At 53.2% G+C, this 23,485-nt stretch overlaps 3 protein-coding genes across 10 annotated transcripts; 1 reads left to right on the forward strand and 2 right to left on the reverse strand.

Annotated features, from left to right (window-relative positions):
* Positions 1–269: 269 nt before the first annotated feature.
* On the reverse strand, positions 270–6,881 carry LOC125991108 (BAR/IMD domain-containing adapter protein 2). 7 transcript variants are annotated; one of them, XM_049758682.2, is made up of 14 exons: positions 6,390–6,881; positions 5,080–5,222; positions 4,810–4,885; positions 4,199–4,285; positions 2,990–3,051; positions 2,839–2,910; positions 2,605–2,745; positions 2,210–2,299; positions 1,968–2,118; positions 1,670–1,883; positions 1,513–1,587; positions 1,266–1,395; positions 796–845; positions 270–714 (listed from the first exon to the last, which is right to left on the reverse strand). In XM_049758682.2, exons 3-14 carry the CDS (start codon positions 4,877–4,879, stop codon positions 681–683), a joined length of 1,176 nt encoding a protein of 391 aa, XP_049614639.1. In that variant the 5' UTR covers positions 4,880–4,885; positions 5,080–5,222; positions 6,390–6,881; the 3' UTR covers positions 270–680. The 7 variants fall into 7 exon arrangements, with proteins under 7 accessions (XP_049614639.1, XP_049614640.1, XP_049614638.1 ...); XM_049758683.2 differs by lacking the exon at positions 5,080–5,222 and adding an exon at positions 5,507–5,875; XM_049758681.2 differs by lacking the exon at positions 5,080–5,222.
* Positions 6,882–7,497: 616 nt separating this feature from the next.
* Positions 7,498–9,639, reverse strand: chmp6b (charged multivesicular body protein 6b). The gene is made up of 8 exons (XM_049758723.2): positions 9,423–9,639; positions 9,128–9,237; positions 8,566–8,653; positions 8,400–8,486; positions 8,203–8,268; positions 8,015–8,095; positions 7,861–7,933; positions 7,498–7,775 (listed from the first exon to the last, which is right to left on the reverse strand). Exons 1-8 carry the CDS (start codon positions 9,483–9,485, stop codon positions 7,732–7,734), a joined length of 612 nt encoding a protein of 203 aa, XP_049614680.1. The 5' UTR covers positions 9,486–9,639; the 3' UTR covers positions 7,498–7,731.
* A 2,011-nt stretch (positions 9,640–11,650) lies between these two features.
* Positions 11,651–21,380, forward strand: abca5 (ATP-binding cassette, sub-family A (ABC1), member 5). 2 transcript variants are annotated; one of them, XM_049758597.1, is made up of 38 exons: positions 11,651–11,790; positions 12,262–12,416; positions 12,509–12,698; positions 12,771–12,944; positions 13,053–13,150; positions 13,208–13,434; positions 13,503–13,644; positions 13,824–14,012; positions 14,115–14,262; positions 14,363–14,543; positions 14,621–14,679; positions 14,760–15,046; positions 15,136–15,255; positions 15,319–15,457; positions 15,610–15,700; positions 15,767–15,906; positions 15,970–16,089; positions 16,189–16,396; positions 16,466–16,635; positions 16,700–16,827; positions 16,971–17,108; positions 17,212–17,325; positions 17,396–17,566; positions 17,648–17,761; positions 17,835–17,972; positions 18,040–18,111; positions 18,198–18,289; positions 18,354–18,483; positions 18,608–18,725; positions 18,793–18,884; positions 19,014–19,183; positions 19,250–19,325; positions 19,393–19,487; positions 19,558–19,677; positions 19,750–19,902; positions 19,976–20,055; positions 20,226–20,281; positions 20,434–21,380. In XM_049758597.1, the coding sequence occupies exons 2-38, from the start codon at positions 12,303–12,305 to the stop codon at positions 20,587–20,589; spliced, it is 5,010 nt and encodes a 1,669-aa protein (XP_049614554.1). In that variant the 5' UTR covers positions 11,651–11,790; positions 12,262–12,302; the 3' UTR covers positions 20,590–21,380. The 2 variants fall into 2 exon arrangements, with proteins under 2 accessions (XP_049614554.1, XP_049614555.1); XM_049758598.1 differs by having other exon boundaries at positions 11,669–11,805.
* Positions 21,381–23,485: the final 2,105 nt, after the last annotated feature.

Raw genomic sequence — 23,485 nt, forward strand, 5'->3', positions numbered from 1 at the left:
GGAGGAGAAAGTTTCTGGCCAGCTGCACAGTAAAGCTGGCAGATGGCGACCTTTGGGGGGTCATGCATGTCAAAAGGCTTTAGGGGGGTGGGCACGCTTGAGGCAAGCTACGGGGACAAAGAACGGATTCCTGTGGACTGACGCAATACAAGTGACACGCTTGGACTCGTTTGTCACTTGAAGCATCATTTGGACAATGTGGGCGGCCTTCCTCCCGTCTGTCTCAGCCGGAACAAACGTGACTTCTTTGGATTGACAGACTGCACCGCTTCTTTTGCAAATTTTTTTATTGAATTGATATATTTGCTGAAGCTGAAGTCAGCGTTGCACATTTTTTGCCTTCAAAGCATGCATTTCCTCTTAAAAGGAGGCGCCATTTGCCTTTCATAGCAAAATAAATACATCAATAATATTGCAGCTATATGGCAACATGTCAAGAAATATACTCGACGTAATCATGGAAGTACTCATGGAGGCCACACACGTTGCTAAGTGGACGGGATGGCAAAGTGGAGAAGAATGTCAGCAGACAGCATCAAAGTGAGAAAGTCATCCGGCACACCGTTCCTAAAGTGCCCGGAGTGGACAAACATTTCAATTCTCCACATGTACAGAGATGCACACTGGGCATGTTCCTCTCGTCAGTCAGCAGCTCGCTCGCTCGCTTTATCTGTCCATTCTCACACTGTGGAAATGAGTTTGACTTCCGAAGCACTGCACGCACACAAGAAATCACAAAAGTCAAATGTCATTTGGTGAATCAATGTTTGTCGGCAGGCTGCAGCAGTTGCTCACCTGCTGGCGAAACGGAACCCCAGATCGTACTGCTCCGCCGCTGGCTGCACCTGCCAGTAAAAACAAACAAGGGAGGAACGAGACGTGAGGACAGAGCGCAACAATCAAGAAATCTATCCATCCATTATAGAGAAGAGGGTCAGACTGCAATGGCGCCGCTCGCCGCTAGCGGGCAGCAAATGAACGCAAGTGTCAAAAACGGCTGAAACGGAAACGTTGGTGCTTCCTTGCATAAGCGTCTTTGTCAGTCGCTTGCTGAGGCTGACGTGTGTCACTGCGGTCTCCTACGCACCTAACAAGCGCCCCCCCCACACACAAAATCCTCCACAAGCATTTATGCAACTCTACAGTAGGCCTACTTTTGCCCCTTATGAAAGGGGACATCATCATCAGGCATCACATTTGACTGTCCTGACGACATGACTTTTTATTGGGTTGAGTGTGTGACGTGACGTTTGTGTGTTTTGCACCTGCACGGCGAGGCCGTAGGGGCGCGGCCGTCTGGCCGACGGGCGGACGTGGTGGTCGGCGAAGGTGACGACGGCGCCAGTGTCTCTGTCCAGAAGGTTTCCTGTGCTGCAGCTCCGCCCGGGATGGAAGCTGCGCATACCGCACGCGTTTCAGCGCCATCACGTTAGCAAGTCGGAGGAGACATCACATGACACTTGAAGACGTGAAGCCAGACAGGCGGCGCCCTTTAGCGGCGGATGAACTTGCCTGTGAAAAGGCAGTCGGTCATCGCCGTCGTCCTCTGAGATGACACGCGTGTACGAGAAGGGGAACCAGCCCCGCCTGAGGGTCGCGAGATCAAAATGTCAACGCGGCGGCGATGGCGGCAAGAACTCCAGAGCGCCAGCGGTGGCCCGGCACTCACATGCGCGTCTTCTCGTTCTCGCCGTAGTGCCAGCCGTCACGGGCCTCGGGCACCAGCAGCGTGACGGCGTCGCCTTGCTGGAAGCTGAGCAGCGTGCCGTTGTCGCCGGCCACGTGCGAGAAGAGGGCCCGCACCCGTGCCGTCCGCCCGCCTCGCTCCTTCTTCTCCATGCCCGCCGCCATCGAGCTGGAGCGTGGCAGCGTGCGAGGCTCCACTGGCGGACAAGAACAAATCTTCTTTTATTGTGTCACGTGACCTTGATGGGCAGGTGTGTGACAAGAAGCACATGTCGCCTTACCCAGCGAGGTCTTGCTACCGGCGGGCGCCGCCTTGCGTACGGGCAGCGTGTTGGAGTAGGACGTCTTGCCACGGGGCGGGGCCGCCGCCCCCGCTGCTACTTGGGACTCGGACCACTGCTGGTAGTGTTCGGCGCCGCCTTCCATCAACCTCTGCGACGACATGTGACAAACACCTTCAACATTCCTCCTTGCAAATTTACACCACAAGAAGTGAATTTGTAGTGAGTGAATCCAGCGCCACCTGTGGGCCGCCACTGCCGCTTCGGAGCGCCGCCAGTTGTGGAGGTCCGACCAATGTTTTGGCACCCGCCTCCAGCACGGCCCCGCTCATCTGCCGGCAAGACAACAAAGCAAAAGTGGCTGTAAAAAGGCCCAAGATGCTCGCTCAATGGTGGAGGGTTTCCTGTCAGACTGGTCGCTATGACAACGCAGTCAGGGAACTCTCGAGTGTTACATCATTGCTTTATGTGCTTCCTGTCTCCATCACAGTCTCCTGCCCACGCACACATAAGTGGGTCAGCGTCAGCGTGCTTGGCAATTTGTAATGAAAGAGGAGCCCACTCGGCCGGATGGGTCGGCAATCTTGACGTAGCGCAAAGCGTGTAAGCACATGAAAGCGTGTTTTGCGCCGCTAACCTGCGCATCCTTGTCGCCGCCATGCTTGGCGAGCGTCTTTCCACTCTGACTTTTGCGCCGCAGCTTCTTGAGTTCATTCTGGCACTTTTCCAAACTCTCCCCTTTGCTCCTGTGCTCCGTCTGGTACTTCTTGAGCGCCGCCTGCGGGGGCAGCACCAGTCAGCGGCAGCACCAGTCAGCGGCAGCACCAGTCAGCGGCCAGCAGACGTGCAAAGTGGGCGAGCGCTTGCTTACGTTGAGGTAGCGAGCGTCCATCTGCACTTTCTTCTCCAGCTCGGTCAGCAGCTCGTTGTGAAACGACTTGAGCTGCAAAGGAACAAAGAAAAGGTCAAGCCGAGTTTGGGATGGGAACCTTAGGCACACGCGACCCGAGTGGCACTCTCACCATCTCCTCCAGCTGGATCTGGATCCGCCGGTGCACTTCGGCCATCTGCAAGAGGACCTCCCCTGCAGTAGAGCACACAAGCGCCATTAGACCAATTTTGGGGCCACCACAAGCACCACCACCATGGAGCAGGATGAGCACGAGGAGCCGGATGAATGATGATGAAGATGACAAGAAGCCACATGAAGCACATAGTGCGGCATGACACGGGCGTGCCTGCATGCGTTACCTACATGCTGTGTCTTCTGAATGTGCACCACGTTGAAAACACAAAAACAGAAAAAGTATTTTAGAAAAGGACTTTTTGCGCCACTTGTTAGAAAACACCGGGACGACGCCAACGGGAAAGTCCAGCCGACATTGTCGACTTATTTTTATATCTCGGTGCAACTGGAGCGCGTCACGGTTGCGTGACCGGCGACAATGACATTCAACGTGACCTCGTGACCTCTCAAACGCTTTTCGCACGCGCACACGATTGACATTGGTTTGACTCGCATATACTGAAAATAACGTGGCAACCATTGTGGGCGGATGGCGAGTGGCGGCAGCGGCCCTTTTGTTGATCTTCGTCTTTGGCAACCGGAAGTGCAGCGGGAGCCTCTGGCCTCGCCTCACCTTCCCCTCACGACCATATTTGGTCGCCCCGGCGGAAGCCATACGGCAGCAGCGTCCACCCTCCTCCTCTTCTAGAGGAGCTCCGCTCGTCTATTTTTAGCAGCCGACATCTCTTGTCAGTGGAGAGAGAGAGTGAGCGGGGGCCGTGGCGCCCGAGACGACGAGGGTGAGGAGGCGGCGTCGCTCATTCGTCATCAGCTGTGACAACACGCCTCGCCAACATCATGTGATGGCTTCCCCCCTTGGAAATGGCATCCACTCTGCACCCCACCTCTAAAAAACATAAATGTTCCCAAAAAACTGAGTTATATTGTAGCAAATCCAGCACGCTGCAATTGAATTGCGATGTGCCTCTTTGGCCACTGAGGGGCACTACGCTAGCTGCCATACAGACGGAGGAAGAAGATTGACCACCATTGTCAGACATTCCATAAGTGGAGGTCCAACAATGAAACCACGAGTCGACGACGAGCCACTGAAGAGGCGCCGGTGAGCGCTGTGACCTGACGCTGCACTCTCAACTCGTGCAGACGCAAACCCCGACCGAGGCGCCTCGCCGCAGCCCGCCGGCCGGCCGGCACGAGGACTCACCAAGCTCCTTGGCGCCTCGGCTGTCGCCGGCCACCTCGCCCATCTGCATCAGAGCGTGGAAGTAACCCTTTGCCGCGGACGTGACACCTGCAAATATGGAAAAAGTCCACAGCCGTCATCTCCGGCGACTGCTTGGCTACTCGCCCTAAAAAACTGCACGCGAGGTTCCGTTAGCCACCAATGACTCATGTCCAAGTCACAAATGCTATGGAAGCATCGACTGCATGAGTACGCCCTTTGCATCTTTTGGAGAGCGAATCGACGACTTACTACTCCGTCCTCCATTCGACTGCCCTGCTCCCGTTTCACAAGCCTCATGACGCCGTCTGGCCTACTTGCCGCCCCCCCCCCTGGCAACGTTTCTTGAATGTCTCCTACCGACTTCTTCATAATGTTGTGACGCGTATCTTATGGTTTGAGTTTGCGTGCTTCAAAAGAGCAAAAAAGTCTCCCTTGGTCATGAAGCTTTGGGGTCCCGACCGACTCCGAAGGAAGCGGACCAAGCATGAGGTGAAAGGAGGACGACGGATGGATGGAAAGACAAACACGAAGGTGTACGACATTCCAACACAGACACACAGAAGGAGGGACAGAGAGAGCAGCATACTCACTGGTCAGCGCTTTCTCGTAGCTTTTGCCCATGGCCACAAAGTTCTTCAGGCACGGGTTGAACTGCTCCATGATGGACTGCAGCGGGCGACAACACGCGTGGCGTTAGTCGCTGAGTGAGCGAGCGCGACTGGCAACAAAAATCTCATCATGGCGACACGCAAGCGGCGCTTTAATGGGACACGCGCACGCACACGCACACGCACGCACACACACACACACACACACACACACACACACACACAGTAAGAAGAGTTGCACAAGTGTCCAACCTTGAGCAATCACCCGCTGCACCTGCTAATTAGTTTTAGGCGCTTGTCTGAGGTCCAGTTGAGCGCAGTGTGACATCACAGGTCGGGTGACTTGCAAAGCAGCCGATAGCAGCACGAGTCGGACTTGGATAAGCTTGGTGTTGCTGCGTTTGCATGTTAAATCAGTCAAATGGAAAGGGGGGGGGGCGCATAAAATGCACTGCATTGTTTTTCCAAATACATGTGAAAATGTACTGAAAGGGAGTTTTGAGGATTCCCGGACTGAAAAGAACCGCAAACATTCAGGTGACATGCAAGCAGAACAAAAGTAGGGCAAATGTATGTGTGGCGGAATCTTTTCTTATGTAAGGAGAGGGGGTGCATGGGGCTCATGCGTGTGTGCGTGTGTGTGTGTGTGTGTGTGTGTGTGTGGTGAGTCAGCGCTTACATAAAGAGCAGCAGGTTGGCTTCATGTCGGGCTGCAAATTGCTGCACAGCCAAGTGGTGCCATCGTAAACTGGTGGGGGGGTGATGAGATGGGAGGCTGGGAGGGGTTCGTGGGGCAATTGGGGGGGGGGGGGGGGATCATTTTATCACAGCTAAGCCAACACCAAAGTGCACTTATCAGTGTGTGTAGAGGGGTGGCATGCTGGGATTCCGAGTGGCACTGCAAGGAAACGCGGATGGTGTTGGTCTGTTTGTCTTTCTGTCCCAACAATAACAACAACATAACTTCCTCCAACCCACGTAACTCCCATCATCATCATCATCATCATCATCATCATCATCAATCATCACGACGACTCAGTGGGTAAGCCTACACAGACACACACACAGACACACACAGCATGAGTAAATGCGCGGGATGGCGCGCATGCAGCGCGTCACTTGGCAAATGGTGCCGGAGCTGGGCTGGACGCATCAGCCTCAAAATCTAATCACACTGGAGATTTTCTTTTACAAATGAAAACAAAAAAATCCACTATGCGGGTATTGCACACGGATGTTCTTTCCTTTGGTGGACCCCAAAACTAATGTGTGCACGCTCGCATGCACAACAAGCCCAAAAGTGACCCGACGTGTGGACAAGGAGAGCCACCGTTGCGTTCATGGAACGGACAAACACACGAATATAAAATGACAACACTCGCAAAGAGCTCGAGGTTAGAGATAGACACAGTCTGCAAAGTTTGCTATTACCGATACGAGAAAGGTGCTCGCGATATGTAAAACAAACAAAAAAAGTGTAAAAAAAGAGTTGATTAATCAATTATCCATCATAAAGTAAGTCGACGTATGCTTGTGTGTCCGTGCGTGCACGCGCGGGTTACCTTGTAGACGTTCTCGGTGATCCGGTGGACTTCGTCGGTTCTGGACATGTTTGCTGGCGAGACGTATGTCTGCATGTGCTCTTTTATAGCAAAGTTTCCACGACAGCGTACCTGCGAACCCACGCGTGCTTGCACGCGGGCGGCGCTTGCAGAGGCGGACGGCGCCGCCTTCGCGGATCCTGGGAGAGGGGGACGCTGATGACGTAGGGGCCGACGCCGGTTCACTCCAACGGCTCCAAGCTAACAACTCTGACGCTCCGACGTATGTTCGGATTTTGAGTAGTGGAATTGATCTAGTTCCGGCGGGGAAGTCGCGAGTCACTACAGGGCATTCTTTTTCGTTCTTTTTTTCCCTTAATGGCGTCAGTCAACGCTGCGCCTCTGGCCACGCCCACTGCACTGCGTCGATCAGATGGACGGAGCACCCATTTACGCATCGGGCGCACGCGCACACGACCTCCCCCCCCTCCCCCAAGCGCATTGTGATGTCGCGTCCTCACACTTTTTCTGCAACACACAAAACGACACGCGAACGCACGACGTCGCACAAATCAGCGCTGAAGCAAGCAAACTTGTGTGATTGGCTGGACATGGCGCAGACGTCACAAGCCAGCAGCTCAAACAAAGGCGGTAAAAAGACACCAAAGAAAAAAAAAAACTGAGGTCACCTGAAGGACGTGGGGGTGCGCACGCCCACAGCCACGCTACTCCACATCCACGCGCGTGATTCATTGGCGTCGGCGGCTATGGCATGCGGTTGGTTGCCTTACTCGCAGATATGTTGCCTCAGGGCGTTCGGAACGGCTTTTTGCGTTCCCAATTTGCTACAAAATTTTATTTTGATCATTCTTCTTGCCTTTTCTCTTGTCGTAGTTGCAATATTTGTAATTTGTTATTTGGATTTAATATTACAAACACCCTCGCTCGTTTGAAGGTTCGTGGAGTAGTCGGCTCTTTGGTTTCCCCCGTTTATGAATAAATGCTAAAACAAAAACAAAAAAAGCGTTTGCTGCTCCCTAGTGGTCAAAACGAACAACAGCAACGGTGGCGGGATATACGCTTGGAAAGCAGATTTTACTGACGCAATAAAGGAGCTTCTCACACCAGATGAAGTTTTACAAAAATGCTTCCATCTTGCTGTCTGCTTTTATTTTAAAATCGGTGCCATTAAAAACTAAAACAAAACACAACAAAAACAATTTGTGTATTGTATTGTACTAACAGGAAAGTTAGCAATGTTGCGGTTCCAAATTGCAGGGCATGATGGGTCTTCTTGGAAAAATTCTCTTCACGCTCGGCTCTCAAAGTTGTGGAGAAGCTGAAGGTCATTAGTTTTCCATCTTCACATGGCCAACATTTCCGCCTTCTTCCTCGGACGTTCGGTCGCTAAAGGAGATGACAACAGGTTAGGCGTAGAACATTCAGGGGTCTCTTTGCATCGTGCTGCCAGAAGACGGCGCCCGAGACAAACCTGCTTTTTCCTCGGCGGCCTCGGGAGCGTTGGGCAGTTGGTGCGAGGGGACATCCGGAAGCAACACGTCTTCCTGAGCGAGGTCGCCGAAAAGAAAAAGCAGCATCAGAACGATGACGCCAAGATAGCAGCGGCTGTGGCGGCGGCGCCGCACCTGAGTGATGGCCTCCAGCTCGGCCAGAACGGCGTCTTCATCGTCCTGGGACAACGAGCCCGACAACATCTCGTCGATTTGCTGAATGGGGAAGATTGCACAAAACAAGTTGGGCGTTACTTACAGTGCTCATATTTTAAGCCAATCATTTATGAGGAAGAAAAAGCAAAAGAGTCACGCCCACACACCCTTTGATACTCGATGGCGTCCTGCGTCTCGTCCAAGATGCGCTCCACTTCTTCCACGGACATCACCTTGCAAGAAAGATGACGTTTTGCAGCCCGCATCGTGACAATGAGCCGATAGCAGCGACACGGCAGCTGGCCGCCAACGTCACTTTGAAGCTCCACTTATGTTGTGGGCTGGTGATGGCGCCGTGACCAACCTGCTGCATTTTCTTCAGGCACTCGTTCCCCACGCGCAGGCCTTCGATCACCTTCTTCTCAATCTGAGCGAACTCGAGGTCCTGAACCTGAAACACGATCAAGATGGAGCAACGGTGAGGGAGGCCAAGCTAAGGGGGCGTGGCCTCGCAGTCACGGCCACCCCACCATGCGCTCCAGGTTGCTGATCTGGTTGTCCGTCTTGTCCAGCAGTTGATCCTGGTAGCGCTTCTTCTTCAGCAGCAGCAGCGCTTTACTGAAGGGGACAAAAGTCAGAATCTCGTAGAAACGCAGCGCCGTTTCCGCTTTGCGTAGTCGCCATGCCGGGATGGACGAGGCTGCCGTTTGAGGTCGTAAGTGCAGTGGATGAAAAGTCCAAATGGGAAAGGCCCACGTTGGCGTGCATCGTTGTTGCAATCGGTTCAAAGAGCACCAAGTCAAAGACGTGTCATTGCTCTTCACTCACACTTCATTTGCCTTGATGTGAGTGGCAGCCTCGCCGATCAAACCCATATGCTTGGCTATGGTTGTTTACAATCAACTGATTTCCTGCCTGTGTTTGTTCAAGAAGACCGGGGAAGACAACATAGGTGCACCGTTGTGAGGTTGGGGACAAAGTCCCAATTAGACTTTCTTGCCCCATAGTGATTGTAGCTTCTGTCATTAGCAGGTAGGCGCAGATCCACTGTGCCAAAGTTGGTGGAGTGCTTTACCCCCAGTTGGGACTTACTCTTTCCTTCCATTTTTCAGCAGCTGCTTGGCTAACAGTCGTTCCTTCTCCAACTGCAGCTCGATCTTCTTCTGGTACTGCCTCAGTTTATCTCGTTGCTGTTTCAGTTGCTGAAAAGACGCAAAACATTCGCGTTAAACGTCTCAGCCTACCAACAGTCATCCGCAACAAATCGAGCTGGCCATCACGATACGTTTCCGTGATTGACATGGGCCAATTTGCACAAGTTTGCCTGTGATCCCACGTTCTTTTGTTTCCAATGCTAATTGGATGCATCAAGTGGGCATATACTGACCAAAACGGCCTTGTCTTGTTCCGTCACTCGAGTCTGCTTCTTTTTGGCAAGCAGAGTCCCCATCGTGACGAAGCATAACAGCCGGCGCCGTCACATAAATCAGAGCACAGCTCGATCAAACGATGATTTGTGTTGTTACACCTGATCAAGAAAAAAAGACGAGCTTCAGCAGTGCTGCCTCGCTAACGGGATGACACCCGGAAGTAAGACGGTGGCTGCGCGGGGACAAAACCAAAAGACAAAAAAGGGAAAACGCGTTTTAGCCATAATATCACGCGGGATTAAATTTTACACGGGAGAGTGAAATAACCTAGTTTGCATACATTACACCGATATGGAAACCGCTCAAACTAATTCATCACGATCCGTTCACCATCAACACATTTCACAGCGAGAGTACCATGTTGCGGGGCAAAAATACGCATAAACGTAATGCACTGGACTGGATACCCATGAATTGATGGCAGACGGACGTTTTGAATTGCTCTATCGCCATCTCGTGGTAAATGTCTGAAGCACATGCTTTAAACCACTAAATTACCGTATTTGCCGGTGTATAAGTCGACTCGGTGTATAAGTCGACCCCCTAAAATTCGACGGAAATTTACGATTTTATGATATATCCTTTGTATAAGTCGAGCTCAATTGTTGCATTATATTAAACTTCAAAATTCAATATGCGAAATTTATTGACGAAATGTGTTCAAATTCCGGGAGGCCGTGCGCATGCGGCTGTTTATAAGCACCGCGGAGGAGATCGCGGAGCCTCATTCGACTTCCAGCGGCCGGCGAGCTCGCGCACGCCGCCCGGCACCACCGGGAGGCCGGAAATAGCTCCAAGCCGAGCGGATCGGCACTTTATAAGCACCGCGGAGGAGATCGCGGAGCCTCATTCGACTTCCAGCGGCCAGCGCACTTGCGCACGCCGCCCGGCACATCCGGGAGGCCATGCGCACGCGCCAAGTTGCCGGGAATACCTCCCGCGGAGCGGATCGGCTGTTTATAAGCACCGCGGAGGAGATCGCGGAGCCTCATTCGACTTCCAGCAGCCGGCGAGCTCGCGCACGCTGCCCGGCACAGCCGGGAGGCCGTGCACACGCGTCGGGCGGCCGAAAATAGCTCCGGCCGAGCGGATCGGCACTTTATAAGCACCGCGGATGAAATCGCGGAGCCTCATTCGACTTCCAGCGGGCCGCGCACTCGCGCGCGCCGCCCGGTTCTAAAGTGTTCGCCTCGGCTGGTTCCCCATGTCGGCAAGTGAAAATTCGGCCTCTTCCCCTGGAAGTCCGGCCAAGTTTGGCGAATATTTTCTAAGTGCCAACGACTCAACCGCCGTAAAGTGTCCGCCTCGGCTAGTTCCTCCGGTCGGCCAGAACAAGTGAAAATTCGGCCTCTTCCCCTGGAAGTCTGGCCAAGTTTGGCGAATATTTTCTAAGTGCCAACGACATTCATTTAGACATGGCGATTGAATGTTTACGTACCGGTAGTTATTGTCGTTGCTTGACGCGCGATGACTCACATTCGCTCAATACCCAGTACTTCCCCCTAGCAGTCATCGTCGCTGCCTGGCTTTCGATGTCCGTTATTGAAGTGAGAATATTTGAAATTGTTGCTGAGGATGCGTGTTAATGCGACGAACGCTTTATAATGATTCAGTTTCTCGCTGTTTGATGAGCCTGACGGACGCACACCCACGCACAATGAGATGCATGGGAAACAGCCTTGGTTACCATCACATTTGAAGCGATGAATACGAAGTTAAATTTTATGACTCGGTGTATAAGTCGAGGTCGATTTTTTTCGGTCGATTTTGGATCGAAAAAGGTCGACCAATACACCGGCAAATACGGTATTGCATTGTGCAAGTGTCTGTCAGTTCTAGAAAAGTCAAATAGTTTGAATGTCAACCAGCTCAAGGTGGCATTCCAGTCCCTTTTCCATGTCGGAGATGCGAAAACGTTCTTGAAGGCAGCATGAGTTAGAACAGACGGCTGTAATTGGTCAGCGTATCAAAGAACAATAAGGACATTTAGCTCTGTGATGTCCAAAGACTATATAGTCATTTCCATGTGGTAATTGTCACACTTGGTCTTTGTTACCACGGGGGGCTGATGAGCACCGTCTGATTTGTTGCACGTTGAGTTGCGTCTTTTTTTCTTTAAATCGCGTTTCTGACGTCAACTGTTGCCTCATCCGATTGATGCAAGCCTCTGTCACTCATTCCAGGAGCGGTTCTGATTGGTCGACGTTGTGTTGTAAGGGGCGTGCACTTTGACAACAGGAAGTAAGTGACGAACGCTATACGGACCCAAAAAGATCCACCTTGCAAAAGGCTTTATTAAATGCCTTCATAATCTCCATGTCCTACGTGAGTTTATCAAATGTATGTTTTTTAGCTTTCGTCGCCAACATTTTGACGCTTGCGGGCTCTATCGTTGTCTTAGCGCCTTTATTGCCAAAGAAGCATTGATGACAATATTATTATTGTTATTAGCAACGTTGACTTTAATTACATCGACTTTTCCGGCAGCAATAAAGCAAATAATATTAACCAGAGAGGGCGTAACCAGCTCAGTAGTTTGGACAATAGCTGCTTGGCGGGCACACATTTGTTCATTTTCTGTTTCCGTCGGACTTTATAGTGATAGCTGCCTTGGTGTTTTATCATTCTTTTTCTTAAGAGCTGGTGGTGATAAGCAGTACGTGTTTGCTTTCATCTTATTGATGTATGAAAGCATGGAAGGAATTGACACATTTTCTGTGCTCTTTATGTGCGTGCGCTTGTGCGTGCATGTGTGTTTTTTGTTTTGCGGCACTTGCATGCATGCGTGTGTTACAGGTGAAGCCAGCATTGGGCAGACGAGCTGCGGTACGCACGTCATGCACGCCAAGCACGCCGGGAGTAGCCGAGATGCTGCAGTGTGGCAGCAAACCCGAAGTCTTCTACACAAAAATGTGCTCATCAAGTGGAGGACCAAACAGCAGAGCTTGCAGGTCGGTCTCTTTTCGAGTACACCGTCGAAGGAACAAATGTGAAGCCGCGGCAGTGTAAAGGTCGAAGTTGCGCTCTGCCGGTGCGCTTGCAGGAAGTGATCCTGCCCCTGCTGCTTCTGGCACTGCTGATCGTCATCAGCAATCAAAATCCACACATCTACTACAATGGAGTGTCCACCATGGAGCTGCGATCGGACAAAGTGATCTTCACCGCCACCCTCGGCTACACGCCCGTCACCAACGTCACCAGCCGCATCATGGACGAGGTGGCCCGCGAGATGGGTAAGGCGCACACACCTCCAGACATATTAGCAAACATGGGCCTGCACACCAACACGTTGAACGGTTATGCAGACCTCCTCGACATGTTGGAGACGTTCGCCAGCGAGGCGGCTCTGGAGAACGCCAGCACATACGATCCGTCCGGCCTGGTGGGTGTGGTCTTCACGGACCCATCGGCCACTTCCTACAGCCTGCGCTTTCCCTACAACCAGCTGCCGCAGCCCAGTGACTTTACCGAGTCCATAGGTAGCGGCGGGGTGTTGCACGGCACGCCATCCACGGCACGCGCGGCGTCCTGCTCCCCCGTCTGAGAATGCGCACACGCATCTTTCTGCGCCCGCCTTTGTTCCGTAGGCAACTGTCTGAGCAGTACCAGCAACTGCCGAGCGGCCAACTACTGGTACTCCGGATTCGTCCGCCTCCAGTCGCTGATTGATGCCGCCATCATCCAGGTGAGGCTCGCTCACCATCCATGCGGTCGCGGCGCTGACGCCTGCGACTGGTCGCAGATGCAGACCAAGCGCGCGGTGTGGAGTGAGATGGACGTGCAGGCAGTGATGATGGGTCAGCCGGGCTGGGTGGAGGTGCACAAGTTCCCGCGCGCTCTGATCTCCATCTACCTGGTGCTGGCCTTCACGCCCTTCGTCACCTTCCTCATCGTCAACGTGGCGGCGGAGAAGGAGCGGCGCATCAAAGACACCATGAGCATGATGGGCCTCTACGACTCGGCCTTCTGGTAAACACATGGCGCCGGCCCCGAGTGACCGCTGACTGTTTGCTCTAAGTCCATCGGCTCATCCGCAGGATGTCGTGGGGGCTGCTGTACGCCGTCCTGGTGGGCACCATGTCCGTCCTGATGTCCATTATCGCCACCTCCACGGCGCTATTCCCCAACAGCAACTTCCTGCTCGTCTTTTCCCTCAACTTCCTCTACGGCATTTCCTCTGTGAGTAGCCAACAGCTCTACTTTTGTCCAAACGAAGCCTGAAATTGACTGTGTGATAGTACCGCAAAGCCACAAGATGGCAGCAGAGTTCTTTTTGGTGAACCTTCTTAACTCACTTAAGTGAGTAATAATGGCTGTAAATGTTTGCCAAGCTGCTGAGCAAGTTTGCGTGTGCGCAGATCTTCTTCTCCTTCATGCTGACGCCGATGTTCAAGAAGCCAAAGTTTGCCAGCACGGTGGGCTCCATGCTGACGGTGGTCTTTGGATGCCTGTCACTCTTCACCATCCTGATGACGGATTTCCCGCAAGCGCTGGTCTGGGTCCTCTGCCTGCTCTCGCCCTCAGCCTTCTCCATCGGCATTGCGCAGGTGCCGGCCGCTATATTTTGCAAAGCTCCAAAACGTGACCAATCCCAGCAAACGAGTCATAAGCGCATCTTTAATTGCATGCTATGGATTGTTTCCCCCCAGGTGGTGTACCTGGAAGCCCAAGGGGGTGGCGCTGTGTTGGCCTCCCTGGTCAGCGGGCCTCATCCGCTCTATGTACCGCTGCTCATGCTGGCTGTGGACTGCCTTCTCTACCTGCTGCTTGCCATTTACTTGGACCAGGTGCTGCCGGGTGAGCGCTCGCTTTCAGGAGTTTGCCCGCCCGCTCGCTCTTTCAATGGGAGCAAATGGGACCTGACAAGTCTGGGCGGAAAAATGTTTTCTTCCCGCAGGCGAGTTTGGGATGCGGAGGTCCCTGCTCTACTTCCTGAAACCGTCCTACTGGTCCAAGCGCAGCGAGCGCTACACGGAAGTGACCACGCCGTACGAAGCCGAGGTGAACGGCGCTCCCGGCGGGGGCGGCGAGTCAACTGAGGCTGTCTCGCCGGAGTTCCGGGGCAGAGAGGTCATCCGGTAAGTCTGTCGGCCACTCCTCCATCCCAAACATGTGTTCAAAACTGTCATTTGTGTGCGCTCTGCCTCTCCGGCAGCATCAACAACATCAGCAAGGTGTACAAAGACAAAGACAACACCGTGGAGGCCCTCAGAGGTTGGCCACACCTTCACACCGCATCTTCCGCATCACAAAAAGCAGTCGCACCGTCAAAAGTGCCAGGTTTCCGTCCGCAGGTCTGACCTTTGACATTTACGAGGGCCAGATCACGGCTCTGCTGGGCCACAGCGGCTCCGGAAAGTCCACGCTGATAAACATCCTGTGCGGCATCTGCCCGCCCAGCGGCGGCTCGGCCACCATTTATGGCTCCCCGCTGGTGGAGATTGCCGACGGGCCCGAGATGAAGCGGCTGGTGGGTGTCTGCCCGCAGTTTAACATCCTCTTTGACGTCCTCACCGTAGAGGAGCACCTTAACATCTTCGCCGCCATTAAAGGCATCCCGCCGGCCCATGTGGGCGCCGAGGTAACAGTGGCGGAAGCTTTCTCATCTCGTCGTCGTGATGAGTCCTACAAAATGTCTAATAGGTCTTCATTCTGGTAAAAAAAAAAAAGGTGTCCAAAGTGCTGAAAGATCTAGATCTGGAGAAGATCATGTCTGCTCAAGCCAAGAATCTGAGTGGAGGCCAGAAGAGGAAGCTGTCAGTGGGCATCGCTATCCTGGGAGACCCTAAGGTACGTTCCTCACTCTGTCTAGCGACGCACTCTGGCTCAGGTTCGACGACGCGGCTTTCCTAGATCCTGCTCCTGGACGAGCCCACAGCTGGCATGGACCCATCCTCCCGACATCAAGTGTGGTCCCTCCTGAAGAGTCGCAGGGCCGGCCGAGTGATCGTCCTCAGCACGCACTACATGGACGAGGCCGACATCCTCGCTGGTACGCACGCGCGCACACACGCGCGCGCGCGCACACACACACACACACACACACACACACACACACACACACACACACACACACACACACACACACACACACACACACACACAGGGGCCACCCCGTGAGTTTTGTGCGTGTGGTGCGTCCAGATCGCAAAGCGGTGATCTCGCAAGGCCGCCTGAAATGTGTGGGCTCCTCCATCTATCTCAAGACCAAGTGCGGTGTGGGCTATCATCTCAGGTACTTGGCGCCAGCGTCACCTTCCACTCGTTTCAACCCCATCTCACCCATCGCAACTCCCGTCAGGATGTCCGTCAGCGACCGCTGCGATGTGGCCAGTATTTCTTCGCTGATCCAGCGGCACATTCCCAAAGCCAAGCTGACTCGGCAGCAGGAAGCGGAACTCAACTTTACGCTGCCTTTCGAGAGCATGGATGCCTTTGCAGGTACGCCTTCGCCTGGTTTTGTTGCCCCCCCCCCCGCATGCTTTCATTTTGTTGTGGCGGCAGGTTTGTTCTCAGAACTGGACGCCCGACCTGACCTCGGCCTGGTCAACTATGGTGTTTCCATGACAACGCTGGAGGACGTTTTTCTGCGTCTGGAGGCGGAGACGGAAGTGGACAAAGCAGGTGACATCCGCCTCCAAACTAAAAGGGCACATCTTTTTTTTCTAGAACAACTTCAATCCCCGTCATGTGACATCTTTTTTTTGTTTTGCCAAACAAAAGACTACAGCGTGTTTAACCGGGAGGTGGCGGAGGGCAGCGAGTGCGTCGGCACCACGCTCTACGGCGACGAGTCAGACCAACGGCTGCTGATGTTCTCGGACCAGGCTGAGTTGGCGCGGGGCGCGGCGCTGTGGCGCCAGCAGTTTGTTTGTGTGACCTGGCTCCACATGCTCAACTTGTGGCGTGAGAGGAAGGCCTTGATTTACGTGTGAGTTGAGCGTCACCGCACGGAAGAGTGTGGGCCGGCCAGAAAGCGTGTGTGTGGCTTGTCCGGCAGGCTGTCCCTGGTGCTGGTGTTTGTGGCCACCTTGCTGCTCTTGTCCTTGTTCACCGGGAACATCCTGGTCCACTCGCCGAGCCGCCGGTTCCTGCCCGCCGTGTACCTCCTGGGGCCGAAGGAGCCCCCCCGTAGATACGCCAGCAGCCTCCTGCTTTGCAACTCCACAGGTGAGCCAGGGGGGGATATTTGCGCCCGTCTCGCTGGCCGGCCTCACGCGTCCCTTCACCGCAGGTGCGGACATTTCCGACTTTGTGCGCAACGTGGAAGGGCAGGGCATCGCGGTGGAGCTGAGCAACGTCAACGACTACATGGCGGTGGCTCCGCACAGCGCCGCCATCAACGTGACAGGATCCGGCAAGGTTTTGTGTTGAGACGTCGCAACGAGACAAAAAGATGGCTTGCGTTGCTTTTTTGCAGGCAAAGCGATCAGCCCCTCCCCGTAGCGTAGGCATTGACACAGGGATGTTTTGGCTTTGTCTTTGGCTTGTTGTGGGCTTGGCAGGGCTTCACGTACAGTTTGGCCTTCAACAGCACCACGGTACACTCGCTGCCCATGAGCGTCAACATCCTGAGCAACGCTCTGCTGCGAGGCCTCAACAGCACCGCCCGCATCCACACTTGGAGCAAACCCTTCGACTACGTGAGTACGGCTGCTTCACGGGAATCCTCAGGGTCCATTTTCGGACGGCAACATAAGCATGGACTGCGTGTCATGACTCGGTTGTCTCGTTTGCGTCCCACAGCAACTGCCACTGGTGGTCGCGCGCGTTTTGATCGTCATCGAATCCATCCTGCTGGGAATGCTGACAGCCGGCATGCCCGCCTATTTTGCCATGGAGCATGTGCGAGACCGAGAGGTGAGCGAGCGGCTGTCGAGGACAAAAAAAAAATGCAAATGACAACTATGTGTTTGCGGCCCGCCCTCAGCTCAAGTGCCGCTCGACGCTGCGCGTGTCGGGCCTACTCCCGTCAGCCTACTGGTGCGGGCAGGCGGCCGTGGACGTGCCCCTCTTCTATCTGGTGGTGTCGTGCATGAGTGTCACCCTGTTCTCCTTCCACGGCGACAACCTGCTCACGGCCGGCAACCTGAGCGCCGTGGTCTGCATTGCTGCCGTCACTTTTTGTCTGAGCGAGGCGCTCCGACAACGCCTGACATTGACCTCTCTGTCTCGCCCTCAGATTTTCTGCAGTGCCGGCTTCGTTCCGGCCGTCGTCCTCTTCACGTATGTCTGCTCTTTCAGCTTCTCTCGAGTGCAAAGCAACCGGGACTTCATGTCCATCGTTTGCATGATGGTGAGCCGCCGCCGTTGTGTGGATGAGCCCCGCCCTTTTTGCTCTCTTCCAAACGTTGCCTTGCCGGCGTCAGGCGTGCGTGGTGTCGGGCTCACTGGTCCACCTTCCTCTGGTGAGCAACAGCAACAGGGTGACACAACTGGTGCACAACACCCTGTGCATCTTCAACCCGCTCTACCCGCTCATGGGCTGCCTGGGCTGCATCGCCACGGTATGAGTCCAGTAGCACCCAACCTGTTCCGGCTTGACTGACTGACTGATTGATTGATGCTGCCCAGGCCTCCTTCCTGCCATCGTCGCATCCTGACAAAGACTTTGTATTCAACAATCTGCTGGTCTCCGTTTTTGCGGTAAGTCGAGTGACAAGCAGCATTGCGTCGCAGGCGGCATTATGCTTTTGTGATTTCAGCAGCGTGTTGTGTTTTTGCGCACCCAGCCGTACCTACAGTGCGTGCTGCTGCTCCTGCTCCTGCGCTGGCTGGAGCGCCGTCACGGCGGCAGGACCTTCAGGACTGACGGCTTGTGCAGGTCAGCGGCCGCTTTCACGTTGCCACGTGTCTTGGCCAACTCTCTTTTTGCGTCATCCTCTCAGGATTTCATCGGTGCGGAGGCCCAAAGTGGAACGCAACCCCGAAGATGGCCCGGACTGGCACGAGGACGCAGACATCCAGATGGAGAAGGCCAGGGTCAAAGAGGCGCTCACCTGCCGCCCCGGCGACGAGGTACGAGTCGACGTTTTTCTGTGACAAAGTGTCCTTGTGAAAGTTAGCCAAGTTTGCTCGCGTCTCTGCATTACCCGGTGAGCTTTTATTTATTTTTTCTCCACCCTACTTTTCCTCTCCATAGAAGCCAGTGCTGGTCGCCAGCAACCTGAGGAAGATGTACAAAAGTCGCAGGGAAGGTTTTGCTCTCAGCAAGAGTGGAAAAGTGGCCACCAGGAACGTCTCCTTCTGTGTTCGAAAAGGTTGCTTGTGAGCCAGCCAAAATTAAAAATGACCTGATCACTGGTGTCACTTGTCGTCGTTCTCCAGGCGAGGTTCTCGGACTGTTGGGCCCAAACGGATCGGGCAAGAGTACCGTCATGCACATGCTGTCTGGGGAGATGGAGCCCACGGCCGGACAGGTACGCCGCCCCTCGAGCGCTTCGCCAAACCATTCAGTCACATCAAAAGTTGAAATGAACAAGATGGAAATATATATGACAAGTTGACACAAATCACTTCTTTATAAACAAATGCTCTGGTGACCTCAGGTGCTGATGGGAGATTTTGGCACGGGGTCGTGGGGCGCCCCCCCGGAGCACGTGGGCTACTGCCCCCAGGTCAACCCTCTGTGGCCCAGGATGACACTGCTTGAGCACCTGGAGGTCTACGCAACCGTCAAGGGGCTGAAGGCATGCGACGCCCCCGAGATCATCCAGCGGTGCGTCAACTCAGGTCCATTAACGCGGCTCGGCACCTTTGGAACTCTTTTGCTGCTGTCGCGCAGGGTGCTGAACGCTCTGGAGCTGAAGGAGCACATGCACAAGCAGGCCAAGTCTCTGTCCGGAGGACTCAAGAGAAAAGTGAGTGCACCCGACGCCGCTTGCGCAAAAGTGAGCGGCGCTCTTGACGTTGCGCTTCTGTCACCAGCTCTGCTTCGCGCTGAGCATGATCGGGAACCCCGAGACCCTCCTGCTGGACGAACCGTCGGCCGGGATGGACCCCGAGTCCAAACAGCGCGTGTGGTCAGCCTGGCTCCATGACACGGACACAAATGCGCTTTTTAGTTTGTCATTGGTTCTCTTTGCTCCTTAGGAGGGCCATCCGCGCCGCCCTGAGGGACCACCAGCGCGGCGCCGTGCTGACCACGCACTACATGGAGGAGGCGGAGGCCGTGTGCGACCGCGTGGCCATCCTGGTGTCGGGCCGGCTCAGGCGCGTCCCGTCCTGTCTTTGCGCCTCGCCCTGATTCTCCAAAGTCTTACCCGTCTTGCGTCCGTCCCGCAGGTGCCTGGGCTCTATCCAGCACCTGAAGGCCAAGTACGGCCGAAGCTACGGCCTGGAGCTGAAACTCGGGGAGGCCGGCGCGGGACTCCAACAGACGGCGCTAGTGCACAAGGACATCGTGGCCATCTTTCCGCACGCCTCCAGACAGGAGAGGTGACAACATGCCTTTTGAAAGAGGGCCGATGGCTCTGGCGCGCGTCGTTTGATGGCGTGTTTCTCGCGACAGCTTTGCCACGTTGATGGCGTACAAAATCCCCACGGAGGACGTCCATTCTCTGGCCACCGCCTTCTCGCACCTGGAGAGCCGTCAGTCACGCAAACGCAAACTCTCTCACACACACACACACACACACACACACACACACACACACACACACACACACACACACACACACACACACACACACACACACACACACACACACGGCAAATGTGGTGATGTCATCAACTAAGGGTTTTGTCGTGTGTGTGTGCAGTGAAGCAAACGTACAAGTTTGAGGAGTACACCTTCTCGCAGTCCACTCTGGAACAGGTGAGACGCGCATGTGCCACACCCCCAGTCAAACAACTCGAGACTTTAACTAACTGCAAGCATCACTTGAGCCAATAATGCACTAGCCTAGCCCAAAAATGTTTTTAATGGGGGAGAAATAGATTTGGGTACAAATGGTGTCTCGTCTTCAGGTCTTTCTGGAGTTCGCCAAGGAGCAGGAGAACGAGGACGACCAGGCGGGCTCGCTCAGCACAACCTTCCAGTGGCGCCGCTTGTCAAACGAACAGACCCTCGACGACCGCTCCGTTGACAACCGCGGCGGTGACAGTGTCGTTCGACAGCTGTGACCACCTCCCGTGTGCAAAAAAAAAAAAAATCATTGCGTGTGTGGCGCCAAATCTTTAGCAGCCCTTTTGCACGGCTTACCGAAGCCTACGTCAAAGGCCGCGGCAGCTGCGTGAAGGCCAGAATGTCCTGATTTCTCAATATCTGTGAGGAACGGACAGCACAAAGGGGACTTTTTTCATCATGTCTCTTTTGAAAGTGCAAATCGTCCAGGGTGAAAACACTGAAGCAGAATGCGAAAAGACGGTGGAGGTAAGACTTCCTGAGCCCCGTTCACACTGCCAAATCAACGCTCGAGCCACTTTGTGTCAACATGCACTATGAACACAAATGCCAGCTTTGCTGATGATGATTTTGTAAGGCACAGATGAAGGAGGCATGAAAGGACTTATTTAGTTTAGGTTTCTTTGATTTTTGTGGAAATGTGATCCGTCCCAAGATGCACCAAAGCAGCTCACTGTCTCAGTAGCATGATCACAATACTGGACTTTAGATCCCGTCCCTTCATTTCACACTGATGCAGACCCAGCTGAGTACTAGGGGTGGGCAACATTTATTTTTGGGATTTAATTTTTATCCCCTGAAACTACTGAATGTGTTACATTATTTTTGTTTTGTATTCATCTGATGTTTATTGGTATTGAATAATTGATTCCCCAACGTATTTTGAGCTGAAGACAATTACCCATAATACATTAGATTGAAAGTAAACAGCTCGTTGCATTGTGGGAACGAATGCCGACCTAAAATTAATCGCTCCACACACAATAAAGCCTGTTATTTGTGTCCCTAATTGACTCTACTCTGTGACCTACAGACTAGAAAAAGATCTGCTGGATGAAGTACCATAAACTAGTTCGCTTGTACTGCACACGTCATTTTTCTCAGCGCTCACTTTTAAGAGCATGCTGCGGGGCAAAAATATGTTTGGATACCCTTGATGGTGGACGGACGTTTTGAATTGCGTTGTTGCCCCCTTGTGGTAAATGTCTGAAGCATATGTTGAAAACCATTAAATGAAATTAAATTAACAAATAGAAATACAAGTATAAATAATATTAATATACAAGCATATAACTATATATTATATATATATGTATAACTATAACTAATTATTTCATTGTTTTAGTTGTATTTTTTTTCTTGTTTTAATTCAATTTAAACCATTACATGATTTAAACCATTACATTACTTAAACCGTTACATTAAATTACATTAGAATTAAATAAATGAAATGAATTAACAAATACATGTATAAATAATATTAATATACAAGCATATAAATATATACCGTATTTGCCGGTGTATTGGTCGACCTTTTTCGATCCAAAATCGACCGAAAAAAATCGACCTCGACTTATACACCGAGTCATAAAATTTAACTTCGTATTCATCGCTTCAAATGTGATGGTAACCAAGGCTGTTTCCCATGCATCTCATTGTGCGTGGGTGTGCGTCCGTCAGGCTCATCAAACAGCGAGAAACTGAATCATTATAAAGCGTTCGTCGCATTAACACGCATCCTCAGCAACAATTTCAAATATTCTCACTTCAATAACGGACATCGAAAGCCAGGCAGCGACGATGACTGCTAGGGGGAAGTACTGGGTATTGAGCGAATGTGAGTCATCGCGCGTCAAGCAACGACAATAACTACCGGTACGTAAACATTCAATCGCCATGTCTAAATGAATGTCGTTGGCACTTAGAAAATATTCGCCAAACTTGGCCAGACTTCCAGGGGAAGAGGCCGAATTTTCACTTGTTCTGGCCGACCGGAGGAACCAGCCGAGGCGGACACTTTACGGCGGTTGAGTTGTTGGCACTTAGAAAATATTCGCCAAACTTGGCCGGACTTCCAGGGGAAGAGGCCGAATTTTCACTTGCCGACATGGGGAACCAGCCGAGGCGAACACTTTAGAACCGGGCGGCGCGCGCGAGTGCGCGGCCCGCTGGAAGTCGAATGAGGCTCCGCGATTTCATCCGCGGTGCTTATAAAGTGCCGATCCGCCGGCCGGAGCTATTTTCGGCCGCCCGACGCGTGTGCACGGCCTCCCGGCTGTGCCGGGCGGCGTGCGCGAGCTCGCCGGCTGCTGGAAGTCGAATGAGGCTCCGCGATCTCCTCCGCGGTGCTTATAAACAGCCGATCCGCTCCGCGGGAGGTATTCCCGGCAACTTGGCGCGTGCGCATGGCCTCCCGGATGTGCCGGGCGGCGTGCGCGAGCTCGCCGGCTGCTGGAAGTCGAATGAGGCTCTGCGATCTCCTCCGCGGTGCTTATAAAGAGCCGGTCCGCTCGGCGGGAGCTATTTCCGGCCACTTGGCGCGTGTGCACGGCCTCCCGGTGGTGCCGGGCGGCGTGCGCAAGTGCGCTGGCCGCTGGAAGTCGAATGAGGCTCCGCGATCTCCTCCGCGGTGCTTATAAAGTGCCGATCCGCTCGGCTTGGAGCTATTTCCGGCCTCCCGGTGGTGCCGGGCGGCGTGCGCGAGCTCGCCGGCCGCTGGAAGTCGAATGAGGCTCCGCGATCTCCTCCGCGGTGCTTATAAACAGCCGCATGCGCACGGCCTCCCGGAATTTGAACACATTTCGTCAATAAATTTTGCATTTTGAATTTTGAAGTTTAATATAATGCAACAATTGAGCTCGACTTATACAAAGGATATATCATAAAATCGTAAATTTCCGTCGAATTTTAGGGGGTCGACTTATACACCGAGTCGACTTATACACCGGCAAATACGGTACGTATAACTATAACTTTATTTTAATGTATTTCATTGTTTTAGTTGTAATTGTTTTCTTTTTTAAATTAAATTTAAACCATTATATGGTTTAAACCATTACATTACATTACTTAAACCATTACATTAAATTACCGTATTTGCCGGTGTATTGGTCG

This window comes from Syngnathus scovelli, chromosome 21 (assembly GCF_024217435.2).
Source record: "Syngnathus scovelli strain Florida chromosome 21, RoL_Ssco_1.2, whole genome shotgun sequence".
Lineage (NCBI taxonomy): Eukaryota > Metazoa > Chordata > Actinopteri > Syngnathiformes > Syngnathidae > Syngnathus > Syngnathus scovelli.

What these genes read in the sequence shown, in the direction of transcription:
- chmp6b (XM_049758723.2), bottom strand. Translation starts at nt 9,485, where the DNA reads ATGGGGACTCTGCTTGCCAAAAAGAAGCAGACTCGAGTGACGGAACAA. An exon ending in ACGCCATCGAGTATCAAAGG is followed by an intron (nt 8,096 to 8,202) that starts GTGTGTGGGCGT and finishes TTCCCCATTCAG; the next exon opens with CAAATCGACGAGATGTTGTC. An exon ending in GGCCGCCGAGGAAAAAGCAG is followed by an intron (nt 7,776 to 7,860) that starts GTTTGTCTCGGG and finishes CATCTCCTTTAG; the next exon opens with CGACCGAACGTCCGAGGAAG.
- LOC125991108 (XM_049758680.1), bottom strand. Translation starts at nt 3,649, where the DNA reads ATGGCTTCCGCCGGGGCGACCAAATATGGTCGTGAGGGGAAGGTGAGG. An exon ending in CGGTAGCAAGACCTCGCTGG is followed by an intron (nt 1,884 to 1,967) that starts GTAAGGCGACAT and finishes CTTGTCCGCCAG; the next exon opens with TGGAGCCTCGCACGCTGCCA. An exon ending in GAGAACGAGAAGACGCGCAT is followed by an intron (nt 1,588 to 1,669) that starts GTGAGTGCCGGG and finishes CGCGACCCTCAG; the next exon opens with GCGGGGCTGGTTCCCCTTCT.
- abca5 (XM_049758597.1), top strand. Translation starts at nt 12,303, where the DNA reads ATGCACGCCAAGCACGCCGGGAGTAGCCGAGATGCTGCAGTGTGGCAG. An exon ending in CTATCCTGGGAGACCCTAAG is followed by an intron (nt 15,256 to 15,318) that starts GTACGTTCCTCA and finishes CGGCTTTCCTAG; the next exon opens with ATCCTGCTCCTGGACGAGCC. An exon ending in CACGCCTCCAGACAGGAGAG is followed by an intron (nt 19,903 to 19,975) that starts GTGACAACATGC and finishes TTCTCGCGACAG; the next exon opens with CTTTGCCACGTTGATGGCGT.